The sequence below is a fragment of the Silurus meridionalis genome, chromosome 25, assembly GCF_014805685.1.
Source record: "Silurus meridionalis isolate SWU-2019-XX chromosome 25, ASM1480568v1, whole genome shotgun sequence".
Lineage (NCBI taxonomy): Eukaryota > Metazoa > Chordata > Actinopteri > Siluriformes > Siluridae > Silurus > Silurus meridionalis.
Window position 1 is genome coordinate 8,826,366 of NC_060908.1, and position 12,411 is coordinate 8,838,776.

General features: G+C 35.9%; 1 protein-coding gene across 1 annotated transcript in view; it reads left to right on the plus strand.

Moving 5' to 3' along the window:
• The window catches only part of usp2b (ubiquitin specific peptidase 2b), a 43,779-nt gene continuing 31,368 nt past the window's right edge, over positions 1 to 12,411 (plus strand). Inside the window, exons 1-2 of the mRNA XM_046838678.1 lie at positions 1 to 205; positions 2,384 to 2,951. Of these exons, the coding sequence (XP_046694634.1) occupies positions 2,433 to 2,951 (519 nt within the window). The 5' untranslated portion in view covers positions 1 to 205; positions 2,384 to 2,432. The remainder of the gene's footprint in view (positions 206 to 2,383; positions 2,952 to 12,411) is intronic.

The following is a 12,411-nucleotide window of genomic DNA, read 5'->3' on the forward strand; positions in this document are numbered from 1 at the left end:
CATGGCGATAGCTTGGGGGCGGCGCCTTGACTACATCTAAACCCAGCAGCTTTTTTTCCTGCTCTGCCGTTAACACACGCTTGTGTGAGATCGCTGACAGTTGCGTTACACCGACCAGCCATCACCCTGACCTTTCTGCCGGGATTCATCTCTGGAACGGATCCATTTAGGCGGAGAACAGGGGGAATGAACCGGAGCTCTGCTGGTAAGAGGGAATCTTTGGTGCTACGCAGGAAGAGAGAGAGAGAGAGAGAGAGAGAGATTAGATTAGTTTCTAGGCCATAAAGTGTGGCATAACCTGCTTATTTCTCAATATTCAGGGCCAGCTAGCGTTATTACCACCTCGCATTATTATCCTCTAAAATTGTAAAGCATGCGAAATGAAATCTCTGCTCCTAATGGAGCGCGTCAGCTGTAACTTCCGAGCCTACGGGTGTTTATAGCAACTGCAGCCTCTGTGCCTGTTCACACAGCCCTTACTAAGCAACAGCGACTCTTTACAAAAATTATTCCTTATTGAGTAGTTTTTCAAAACACATTTCTTTCAATTGAAAGTAAAACTTCAACACTGTCACCCTTTCCTGTACTTACATATGATTTCTGCATTAATGTATTCATTGCAGAGACTCCATTGATTTATTTCTATATTCTTTGATTTGGCTCTAAAACATTTTCTGAGAAAGTGTAAAAAGAATGGCTAGACCACCAATGCACTATTAACAAATACATAGTCATCAGTCAAGCTAGTGGTTTGAATGCATTTAAAGGAGTGTTTTTTTAATCATTTCAGTAGACAAGAGAAGCAGCTCCTTAACTCGTTTCTGTGTACATATACTGTATGTACATTTAAAAAAAACTACCACAGCTTGATTGCACACCTTTGTAGAAGGACCTTTTGCCTTTATTATGGCATCAAGTCTTTGTGAATAAGTCTCTAAAATCTTCACACATCTAGGCTTTGGAATTTTGTACCACTCTTGCAGTTTCTTAGTCAGCTCTTTTTGGCCCATGGCACTTAGTAGAACACAACTCCATACATACATGCAACAATACTACAGCAAACAGCTGACTTTAATCTGGTTTTAATCAGAATCTCTTCCATTGATGGCGGGTGTATGCTATTTACCTGCAGACCTAATTCTGAATGTGACTGGTCAACTGTGAGGACAGTTAGAGCCCCATTATAGAAGGGTTTTATGCATGCAGGGTCTTATAGTTTTTTTTTTATTATTATTTAAAATGCTCGCAATTATGAAATATTTCCTTTTTTTCTCTGGATTTTTGTTTGTTTTGTATGCTCTGTTGGGAATTTTGATATTTTTTTCATCCACTTTGCCACCTTAAATTGCTTCGGACTGATAACTTTTATCCCATGATGAAAATCTTTGGGAGTGGTCTTTTTCCCCCTGAATACTACTGTCTCTAATGGCCCACTAAATGGCTTTTAATAGAATAATATGCTATGGAAACTTGTGACTTTTGACCACTATCATCAAACACCAACAGAGGGAATATCTTATTTGAAAGTGCATTGTTCAGTACACTTCCAGACTTGTACTACACTGCTATTTCACCTTAAAGCTCTTCTGGTTGCTCTTCGGTAGGTGATGAATATTCAGTAATCTTGTAATAATCTTAGACTTGCGGCAGATGTTTTTTATATTCGTCTTTGCTGTTCATGTTGATTATGAAATGTTTCTTTTAACCATCTGTCTTGAATCATTCTTTGTGGTTGTATTGTTGTAAATCTGTAAGAAAAAAACATACTCAAATGTATTTTCTTTAAGAAGAGCCAGTAGTGATGGCTATCACATTTGCAGAGCAGCATAAGAGAAGAGTATTCTCATGCCATTTAATCTTTGAAAAAAATGATATAATGATATAAGAATGATATAAGCTCATGACAGCAAAGTCATGCTGGTAAGTCTACTCACTTATATGTCAAACAAAAATAAAAGTTTTTCAGTTAAAATTCTGCACAGAACAGGTACATTCAATGTGGTACTTTTAAGTTTAAATCCAGATTAATGCTTTGGAAATGTGTGAAAATTGTTTACTTGTCACCTGCTACATTCATGATCTAGCAGGAATAGGTTGTAGTTAATAAGGCTAATTAATGTATATCTAAATAAATTCATACAGGTATCAATTTATAATCACATAGTTTTGCTTAGCTGATCAAAAATGGCTAATTTGTATTATTCCTATATTCGTCGTATTACTATATGTAGGAATAAAATATAGCATGCCCAAATCATCCTGTTTAAAATGTAGTGAACTGCTATAACAATAATAAATGGCACATGTTTTGTACCAGCTGTAAAGATACATAAAGGTTATCCAGTTCTACATGCAATTATCTGTATTTGCTATTTTCTTACAGTTTGGATCACTCTGCTGTGAAGCTAAATTCCTCCACCCACCTTTTCACCATGTCTCCAGTTTTCTCATCTCCTAAATACACAACCGGCTCCACTCTACTCAGCCCTTTTCGCCTATATGACCCCTATGATCCCTATGGTCTCTATAACCAATATGAGCACAGTCAGACTTTTATCTCTCAAGGTCATCCTCAGCCCTCCAGATATTCACCCTCCACATCACGCTACTTTTTTCCCAGCACATGCCCAGCCCCAGTAACCCTCTCTCACCCTAATGAGCGAGGGCGACCTGTGCCCCGGGCTAGCCTTCATGAAACGTTCCGCAGTGAGAGCTCAGGCCGTTTGCAGGTCAAAGGTCAAATCCTACATTCTAATAGGATACGACGTCGGTCCCCATCACAAGGGTGGCCCCGCGCAGTGAACCAGTTGGACCTGGCGCAGGAACTGGCAATGGTGGAGCTGTGTGGGCACATTGAAGGTGGGAAAGGACCATTAAGGGCGGTTTCTTTTGGGGAGAATTCCAGTCGGGCATGTGGCAGCTGCTCAGGACCATTCTACTGGAGTTCAGAGGTGAGAATTAGAAAATATGTGTGAAAATACGTGTGCTCTCTCTCACACCACTTGAATTATGCTTTCTTTCAAATAAACCAGATAAGCACACTAAAAAACATGATCGCTTTGTACATTTGTGCATGTACAGCATTTCTGATTTAATTTGCCTCAACGCTTCGTTTAGTCCATTTATCTACACACGGAGCACTGTGTTTCCCATGGGCCATTATTACTGATGCACCACCTGCTAAACTCTGGACAGTGCTGGACAGGTAACACAGAAGATGCTGCAGAATGAAAAAATAGAGAAATGGGGAGAAAACAGATTCAGGACAAAGAAAATGCCAGAAAGTTTGGGATCATTTCAAATTAAAACACAAAGAAAACACTGTACAGGGTGGTTAGGTTTTTGAAGTAATTGATTTATATGAAATTGATTTATATATTTTAATTTATATACAGCGCGTTTAAAAAGTCCCTCCACAGTGGCCGAGTAGAGCATGTTTTTAAAGCTGCCAAAAACACGGATTTAGTGTGTGGAAAATTTCAAGCAGCTTTTCTGGAGACATAAAACTACATCACGATGTATTTGAGATTTAATAAACAAATACATGAGTCAGAATAATAATGAGTTTTATTTATCGATTAGAAGAAAAACAAATTACTTGTTCATTTTAAGAGACCTCTCTTATTTTCTCGTTCTTATTTAGTATTGCTCTTCAATAAAGGAAAAGTACTTCTTATCCGATTCATCTATGGAATAATCTTTATAATACTCGATTACTAAAATAATCAATAGGAGTGGCCCTACTTGGATATATTTGAGAGCTGTCAATGTGCAGCTTGTATAGCAGTACAGATTTACTGTCAACATACTGCCATTATTGTCTAAATAGCTGGCAACAAAAGTAAGTACACCCTAAGTGATAACAGCTGTACATCGCTTAACCATGCAAAGCTACAAGTCTTATTCATCATGTTCATGTTTTTGTCTGCTTGACAGACAATTCAAATTTGTGTATCTTGTATTAGAGCAGTTAGAATTCGGTGCTTTGAGTACAGTTCTCTCATACAACACTGGATGTTCAACATGGCACCTCATGGCAAAGACATTAAAAATTTTAATTGTTGCTCTCTACAAAGATGTCCTAGGCTATAAGAAGATCAGTAACCCTGAAACTAAGTTACAGTACTGTGGCCAGAGATATACAGAGGTTGTCTGAGACTGGTTCCATTTGGAACAGGCCTCACAAGGGTCGATCACAGAAGTTGAGTCCTTGTTCTTTGCGTTGGTTACAGAAGCTGGCTTAAAAAAAACAGACGCATGAGCGCTGCAGCATTGCTTTAAGGTTCGCAGAATTGGAAGGTCTGCTTATCAGTGCTCAGACCATATGCTGCACACTGCAACAAGTCGGTTTGCATGGCCATCATCTCAGAAGGAAGCCTCTACTGAAGCTGGCTCACAAGAAAGCCCACAAACAGTTTTATGAAGATAACTTGTCCAAGAGCATGAACAGTGTTCTGTTATCTTATGAGACTAAGATAAACTTGTTTGGCTCTAATGGTGTCCAGCATGTGTGATGATGCCCTGGTTAGGAGAACCAAGAAAATTGTGTCTTGTCTACACTCAAGCATGGTGGTGGTAGCATAATGGTCTGGGACTGCATGAGTGCTGCTGGTACTGGGGAGCCAAGTGTTTAGCACATGTAAAAAAACAGCTTAACAGTTAGGTAACATTCCAATGATCCAGCTTGTTTGTGATAGCATATTTCTTAGTCTGTTTTTTAGCAGACGTTACTGGAAAATCTGGGCAACATGACTAGAGCAAAATACAAATCAACAAAGAAAATTGTTGAAGAGAACTGGATCCAGTGGACCAGATATATGTGTATACAGTTAAAATTTCCAGCATGACACTGATCTAAGATGCAAGCTATAAAATAAAATAAAATAAAAAAATTTCCATTTTTATATGACATGGCAAATCTGTGGGCTGGACAGCTTTCTTTATCTAAATTGGGACAGCATTCAGAATTTATATTGTTTAATAATTCATTCTGTGGATATCTCTCTAATTTATTTAAAGAGAGGGAGGGCAGTGGACTGGTGCGGTTGCAGGGAGAAAAAGGTGGAGAAGGTGGAGGAGTTTAGGTACCTGGGGTCAACAGTGCAAAATAATGGAGAATGTGTTAGAGAAGTGAAGAAAAGAGTGCAGGCAGGGTGGAGTGGGTGGAGAAGAGTGACAGGAGTGATTTGTGATAAAAGGGATTCTGCAAGAGTGAAAGGGAAAGTTTATAGGACTGTGGTGAGACCTGCGATGTTGTATTGTTCAGAGACAGTGACATTGAGTAAAAGACAGGAGGTGGAGCTGAAGATGTTGAGATTTTCATTGGGAGTGACGAGGATAGACAGAGTTAGAAATAAATGTTTTAGAGGGACAGTGCATGTCGGATGTTTTGGAGGCAAAATGAGGGAGGAGCGATTGAGATGGTTTGGACATGTGTAGAGAAGGGACATGGGTTATATCAGTAGAAGAATGCTGAGGATGGAGCCGCCAGGAAGGACGAAAAGGGGAGGACATGCAGGTAATTGTTTTGAAAGAGGTGGATGTAGAGGACAGAGTAATATGGAGACCGATGATCTGCTGTGGCGACCCCAAATGGGAGCAGCCGAAAGAAAAATAAGATTATAAATGCTTGCAAACATACACAACAATGCTAGGGGTATAAAAAGAAACTAGCGTGAGCGCAGTGTCACTATGGCTACTCATCAGCTAATGCTAGCACTATGTATTCTTTAGTGTCTCTTAAAAGGAATCTGTATTACCCAAATGGGCTATAACAAATGTATTTAATAAATTAAATTTGTGCCAATTTAATTGATTATTTAATCAATACAATAAAAAGTGTATGCATTAATATCATTTATTCTATTTAATTTTTTATAGAATATTATAAATTTTTTTATATATATTATTTAACCAAGCTTGTTTTACAATTGTTATGGAACTGTTCAAATGTTGATCACAAAAGTTAATAATAATAAACTGCGTTAATAAAAATGACAAGCAATTTTATGTTTTTCATTTCTTCCCCCAAACTGTACCAAAATTTAACCAAACTGTGACTTAAAAAACCTTAGTGCGTACCGAACTGTGAATTTTGTGTAATGTTACACCTCTAGTAAATACTTTAAACGTAATATTTCTTATGGAATTCCACATTTCCAGTAATGGTGTAATGGTGTAATAATTATTGGCACCTTTACAGTTTGATATGTATCTTCCTGCTGTGTATTACAGTGTAGACAATTGTAGATGGATTGTAATGGAACACTTCAGGCGGCTTTATAGAATGGTTAGAATGGTTTATTTAAAAAATCAATCCTAAGCATTAAGCAAGATTATAGTCATGAAAGTAAATGAAAGACATGGTTTAGAAGATATACAAACAGATGAAGGCAAGACACTTGGGCCAAAAACCAAAATACCATAAACCAGATAAAAAATCTGACACACAGGATGTAAGTTTTCATAATGTCAGAGAAGAATACACTGATCAGATGGTTTGTGTGGGTATTTTCACAGGTTTCATGATTCCTGGTGAGATTTCATGGTGTGTTTGATCAGTATGAGATCATGAAGAATTTTACAGAAGAATTGGGTTTTGTAGGCCATGGGAGACATATCTCTAGAATGCGAAGCAGGTTGGCAGTCGTGGTTTGCAATGACTATCTTCGTATGCTGAAATGCATTTTAGGGATTGTAATGTGACAGAGATTTCAGTGTTGATGTGACATACTGTACATTCTCAGATTTGTGCATGTAGACTATCCAAATCAGATCAGATAAAATATTTAAATAAACTTATCTGAATATGTTTATAGATGGTTCAAAATGCTTATTTTGTTTCAGAAAGTGAAACAGATTTAGTTTTAGATTTGGCCCACCACCATATTTACTGGGTATTTTTTCAACAGCTGTGAAAGCCTTCATTTCACTATACCTCTCAAAGTTTGATTCTCTGTCATGCTGTTTTAAAGAAAAAGACACTGTAAGAACAAATCACTCACTTTGTACAACCCAAAGTAATTAAAAATATAATTTACTTTTATTTTTATATCCTGTAAATTAGCATAACATGGCACTTCAGATCTAGTTTTCCCTTTATATTAAAGCCTCTTGTGTGAGAGCTTTAAGTTTATTTGGCTTGAAGACAACTAAAAGAAATTAGAAGCAAGTTAGGACTTGCAAATCGAAGTTCCACATATGCAGGTCACACTTTCGTACAAGCACACTTAATTTCCAAACCCTAATTAACACCCAGTGCCCTGCCTTTAACCTTTAATAATAAATCTTACACTCATACTCTACATGCACAAACACGCGTATGCAAACCCAGACATAAAAACTAGTGTTTTTTAATGTCATGATGTTTGTGTACAACGTATAATTGCACTGGCACACCTGGGTACATTTTATTAGGGTTAATATGTTGGGAAAATCTTTGCACCACTCGGTTTGGCACAGTACAGTGAAACTTGTAATGCCACAATCTGACCAATAGAGGTCGCTCGTTCTAATGAATTGTGGCTGCATTTGCATCCTATAAAGTGCAATTCTGTCGACATTTCTCAAGATCAGGACTGCAATAATAAGTATCAAATTCCACACATATGCAAATAGAAAGAACACATTTGTTTCCTACCTTTTTTTTTTTTTTTTTTTTACATTTTGAAACCAGACTAAGCATTTAATGTCTATTAGTCAACTGGAACGCTATTTAAACTAGCTTTAGAATAAAACTAGAAACTAGACTAGGTTATAGCATAAGTTAATTAATGCACAGCATTACAGTCATTACTTTTTATATTAATTAATTTAATTTGCATAAATGTCGAGGATTAAAGAGCAATAGTTTCTGTTTCTTTTTTTTTTGTTTGTTTGTTTGTTTTTTCTTATTTTTTAGCTTTTGTGCTTTAGCATTGCCACCTCATAGATCAATGGGCTCTAATGTGATCCTAAGCGTTGCTTGTTTTGTATTTGTAGGATGTCTTTACGTTTTCATCACATCTGTGCAAGTTTTCTCCACTTTCTTTTGTTTTACTGTCAAAAATTTCCCAGTGAGCACACTAGCTCTGAACTTTCCGTAGACTTGAACAAGTGTGTGAATGTGTGTACGTGGTGTCCTGTGATAGATCCTCCCATCCATCTTGCTTTTGGAAACTGAAAAATGTTACTGAATAGGAAAAAAATGTACTGTATAGTAATGCAAGAGCAATGGGATTTTTATACAATTATTAGCTCATCACGTAAGAGTTTCGAAGACAAATATAGCTACATTGTAAAGTCTTACATTTTGCACAGTGAATGTAAACAGTATGTAGGCCCTTCCTGTCATTCTATTCTTTGAATTAGAAAATATAAAACAGTCCTTTGGAAATGTTTGTGGTAGTGATTCTAAGTGAAAAACATATATTTTAATCAAGTCCAAAGTAGTGACTGTTCCCATGTAGTCATTCAAACTTGGCAGAAACACAATGTCCCTTACTTACACAAAATGCCAAGCTTCAGTAGTTTTCAGTATTGTTACAATATGTTCAGTGGCTACTCTGAAAAAAAGGCTACTCTGGAAAAGAACAAACTCCCAGCACTTGAAAACATTTTACAATAAAAGAGCGCATTTTGTGTTGGTGCACATCACAGCCCAGGTTTCACTAGAGGGCAGTGTTTGTTTAATGCCTCAGACAAAAAAAAAAACATCTGTTATGACACACTGCTGTAGGAGCCTAATGATTCAACCTGAACAGATAAGAAGTATACATATAATACATGTAATATAGACTTATAATAAAATAGACTTAAAATTAATGTAAGTAAACACAACAAAAGATTATTTAATTAGCAGAACAAATTCAAAACTATTTTATGCAAACAGTTTTAACTGGGCAAAGATAATGTCTTACAGGCATTTAAAGAATGTAGAGAGAATTGTACAGTGTCAGACTTCAATTTCAACCTGGATTAGAGTCAACCTCACAGGAGTCAACATCACAGGCTCTGACTGAATATCTCAAAACCCAGATTTTGATATTGATTTCTTTTCTAAAATCCCCGAAAACTGCAAAGGAGAATTTATTCTATGGTATTCAATATCATGTACTATCCATTATTGTAGCCTTATCAGATACTTCTTTACACATTAGCCACATTAGTTAATGATTTAATCAATCTTATCACTACTTAATGCTTTAAAAAAGTGCTTAATGATGATGTTAAGCAACACTTCTACACTTCAACAGCTGTCTATCACCAGTCTGTGAAGGTATTAGAAACTTTCACATGGATGAATCTTTGTTGCTTGTTGAATAAGAGAATAATATAATATTTATTAAATTACACAGTTTGTTATATTATGAGTGATATTGTAAGACACTGATGCAAACCTATTCTACTATTTTATTTAAGTATGGCTTTAAATTCACTCTTGAAATTTACAGACAAATCCACTGTGGATTTAGCCGGCAGTAAAAGTGCCTTGTTCCCAGAATCTGGGATTGTGGAGATTATGTGTTCTGCAGTAATGTGGAAATAAATCTCTAATCAGACCACTGGTCAGACCACTGTTTAAACAGGATGGGAAACTTGACCCATGGATTATGAGGGATGTTATGTAAAAGGCACCCTACTTTATTAATTGTATGTAAATTTCTGAAGCATTGAAAAGCTTTCAAGAGCATTTAAATGTGTTAAATTTGAAATATTACTATGTTTAGCAGTTCGGGTGGGACATTGCTAGCACATGCAGATTCTTTTAACAGAAGAATAGTAAAAATAAAGATGAGTAGTAACCCTCAGATTTACTGGTTAACTGTTAAAAAAACAAGAGCTTCTTTTCTCACTCACTCAAGCACTCACTCTCATATTAATGATTGAATGTAGAAGCAGTGATGATAAAGCAAAGACTGGACTCAAAGTTCCAGGCTGTACAGATAAGAAGTTGTGAGATCTGGACAGACTAAAGCACTAAAGCGCTGCTGCATCACTGTAAGCAGCAAGACAAAAGTGAAAATAGATCGATATGTCAAGATGACTGAGTGATTTTTATAGCAAAATAAACATTAATAATCTGTAAATTTCTTATCACTAAAGAAGAATCTGTGATAATCACAGTACATTTATATGCAAGTAACTCACACTGAGCTACTTGCATATAAATGTACTGTGGTTATCACAAATTCTGGAACTGGCCATACTGATACTGGAACTCAGTATCAGTACGGCCAGTTCATACATTTATAACAATTTTAAGATATGGTTTTTTCGGACTCCAGTCAAAAACAACACAGGCAAGAAAAAGACAGCTAGATTCTGGTGGTCTTTGTAAAGACGTCTAAAATCTCTTATATAACTATTATCTTTTACAGCACATTTTCTCATACTGGGACATCTCTGCTAAATGAATGTTAGTCCTTTGGACATTTAATATTTACTCTTCAGCTCAGGAAGTTACATCACATTTGATTCTTTGTCATTCTTTGTGCCTGTTCTTTTGTCGACTGCTTGTTACAACAGAGCATAATTTTAAGACATTTACAGTTTACTTTTAGTCTTTCTCACTGATTAATATCATCAGTCAACACATTGTGAACTGTTGTGTTGTACACTTGTTTACAAAGGATCCACTCTGCAGACTGCAGTGTACAATTTGTGTATCTCATTTTTTATTTTTTTGTGTGTGTGTTATGAAATATGCAGTATTATATAACTTTCAGAAACTAGATTCTTACTACTATTCAATGGTATTTCTATATTTGGCAGGCAGGTTACCACAAGTCATACATAGTCTTAGTATACAGTAATTTTATGACACCAGAATAAACCAGAAATCATGAAAACCGTAGTGCAGGTTGAAATAAATAGTGTGAATTATATATGTGAATATAGCAAATATTGGCCTTCATATAATGGCATCTGCATCACTGCATTTATTGAGCTTTCTTTAACATCCATCCTATCAAAACTGTGTGACATAACGTTGCAGTGTGCTTTCGTAATTCTCCACGTTTTCCTTATGCAATCTAAGGACATTTTTTATGTGAGCAATTGTTTGCATTTGTGTGTATGTGTGTTGCTGTTTGTTTCGTTGCCCACTGTGGTTACTACAGTAACTAACGCCAGAATGTTTAGTTCTATGTATAATAAACTCTTAAATAACATCACCGCTGACTGTCTATTTAATATTGAAATTTTGGCAAGTGATTTAGAGCATGATCTTTGTTTTATGTTTTGGTATTACAGAGACAGTTCAGAATATAATGTTTGGAGATAACTTGTCATAATGTAAGTCTTAGTGGAGGAGCCTGTTAACTGTCTGCCAAACAAGCACCCATAGTGGGTGAGTGCAAAATACAGATTATTTTATGTACTATTAAATTGGATGGAATCTAGTTTAAAAAATAGCTTCTAATGGATCAGACAGTGATCTACATGATTAAAGACTAAGAAATCCATAGTTTAACATACAGTTATATGCTTATCACACAGAGAGAAGGAATGAAGTCTATAAAGAGCTAAAAAAATAAAAATAAATAAATAAATTAACAACCAAGTAAATCATAGTATAAATAATTTAAATATTTTCTATAGCTTGGTTGGGCTTTAATTTTCATTAGTTTTTTATGGTCAATATTTAGTATGTTTTTGCAGTTCCATATGCTATGAATTAAAATATTCTTTCTAATACCGGGACACTTAGGGCAAATGAGTCATTTGTCATCCGGAAGGCCAAAGAAGTACAAAGAAATCCTGTATGTTTTTCTTTAACAATGCTTTTTTGGAAAGTGTACCAATAGCACATATTTTAGTACACTTTGTTAGGACATATGACTGGAAGTTTTAGGATTCTACAAAATAAGTCGGACTCACGACATGTATAGTTTCCACAACAATGTTTACAACACAAGCCTCAACTAGAACTCATAAGGGTGGAGACCCTGATAAGAAGACAACTCTGAAGAGCTGGTTCACCTAAAGGTTGACATGTTAGGTTGCTAACAATGTAGATTATTATTATTACTGTTTGTAGATGTGCCATGGAGATAAAGAATCTTAGGAAAATTGTTGAAGGATTGTAGGTGCTGTTCCCCATTCCTTATAAATGAGCTAACTCATGAGTCAGTACTGAAATTTGAATGTAATAAGGGTTTGTTTTGTTTGTGTATAGGTATGTCAGTATGCTTATTAACACAATTTACATACACACACCAATATTTAATGGCAGACAAAGCAATGGAATAAAGTGGAACCTATACTTTGAATTGCGCCAGGTGCTAATTCTTAAAAAACACCCTCTGTCGTCTACATTCCTAAGTTACTTTGTCACTCCAGAAATAATTCTCTGGCAAAGTCTCCATTGCTAATAGTGCTATTGGTGTGTGTACTCATTACAAAAAATCTTCAAGTGTTTTATGACAAATG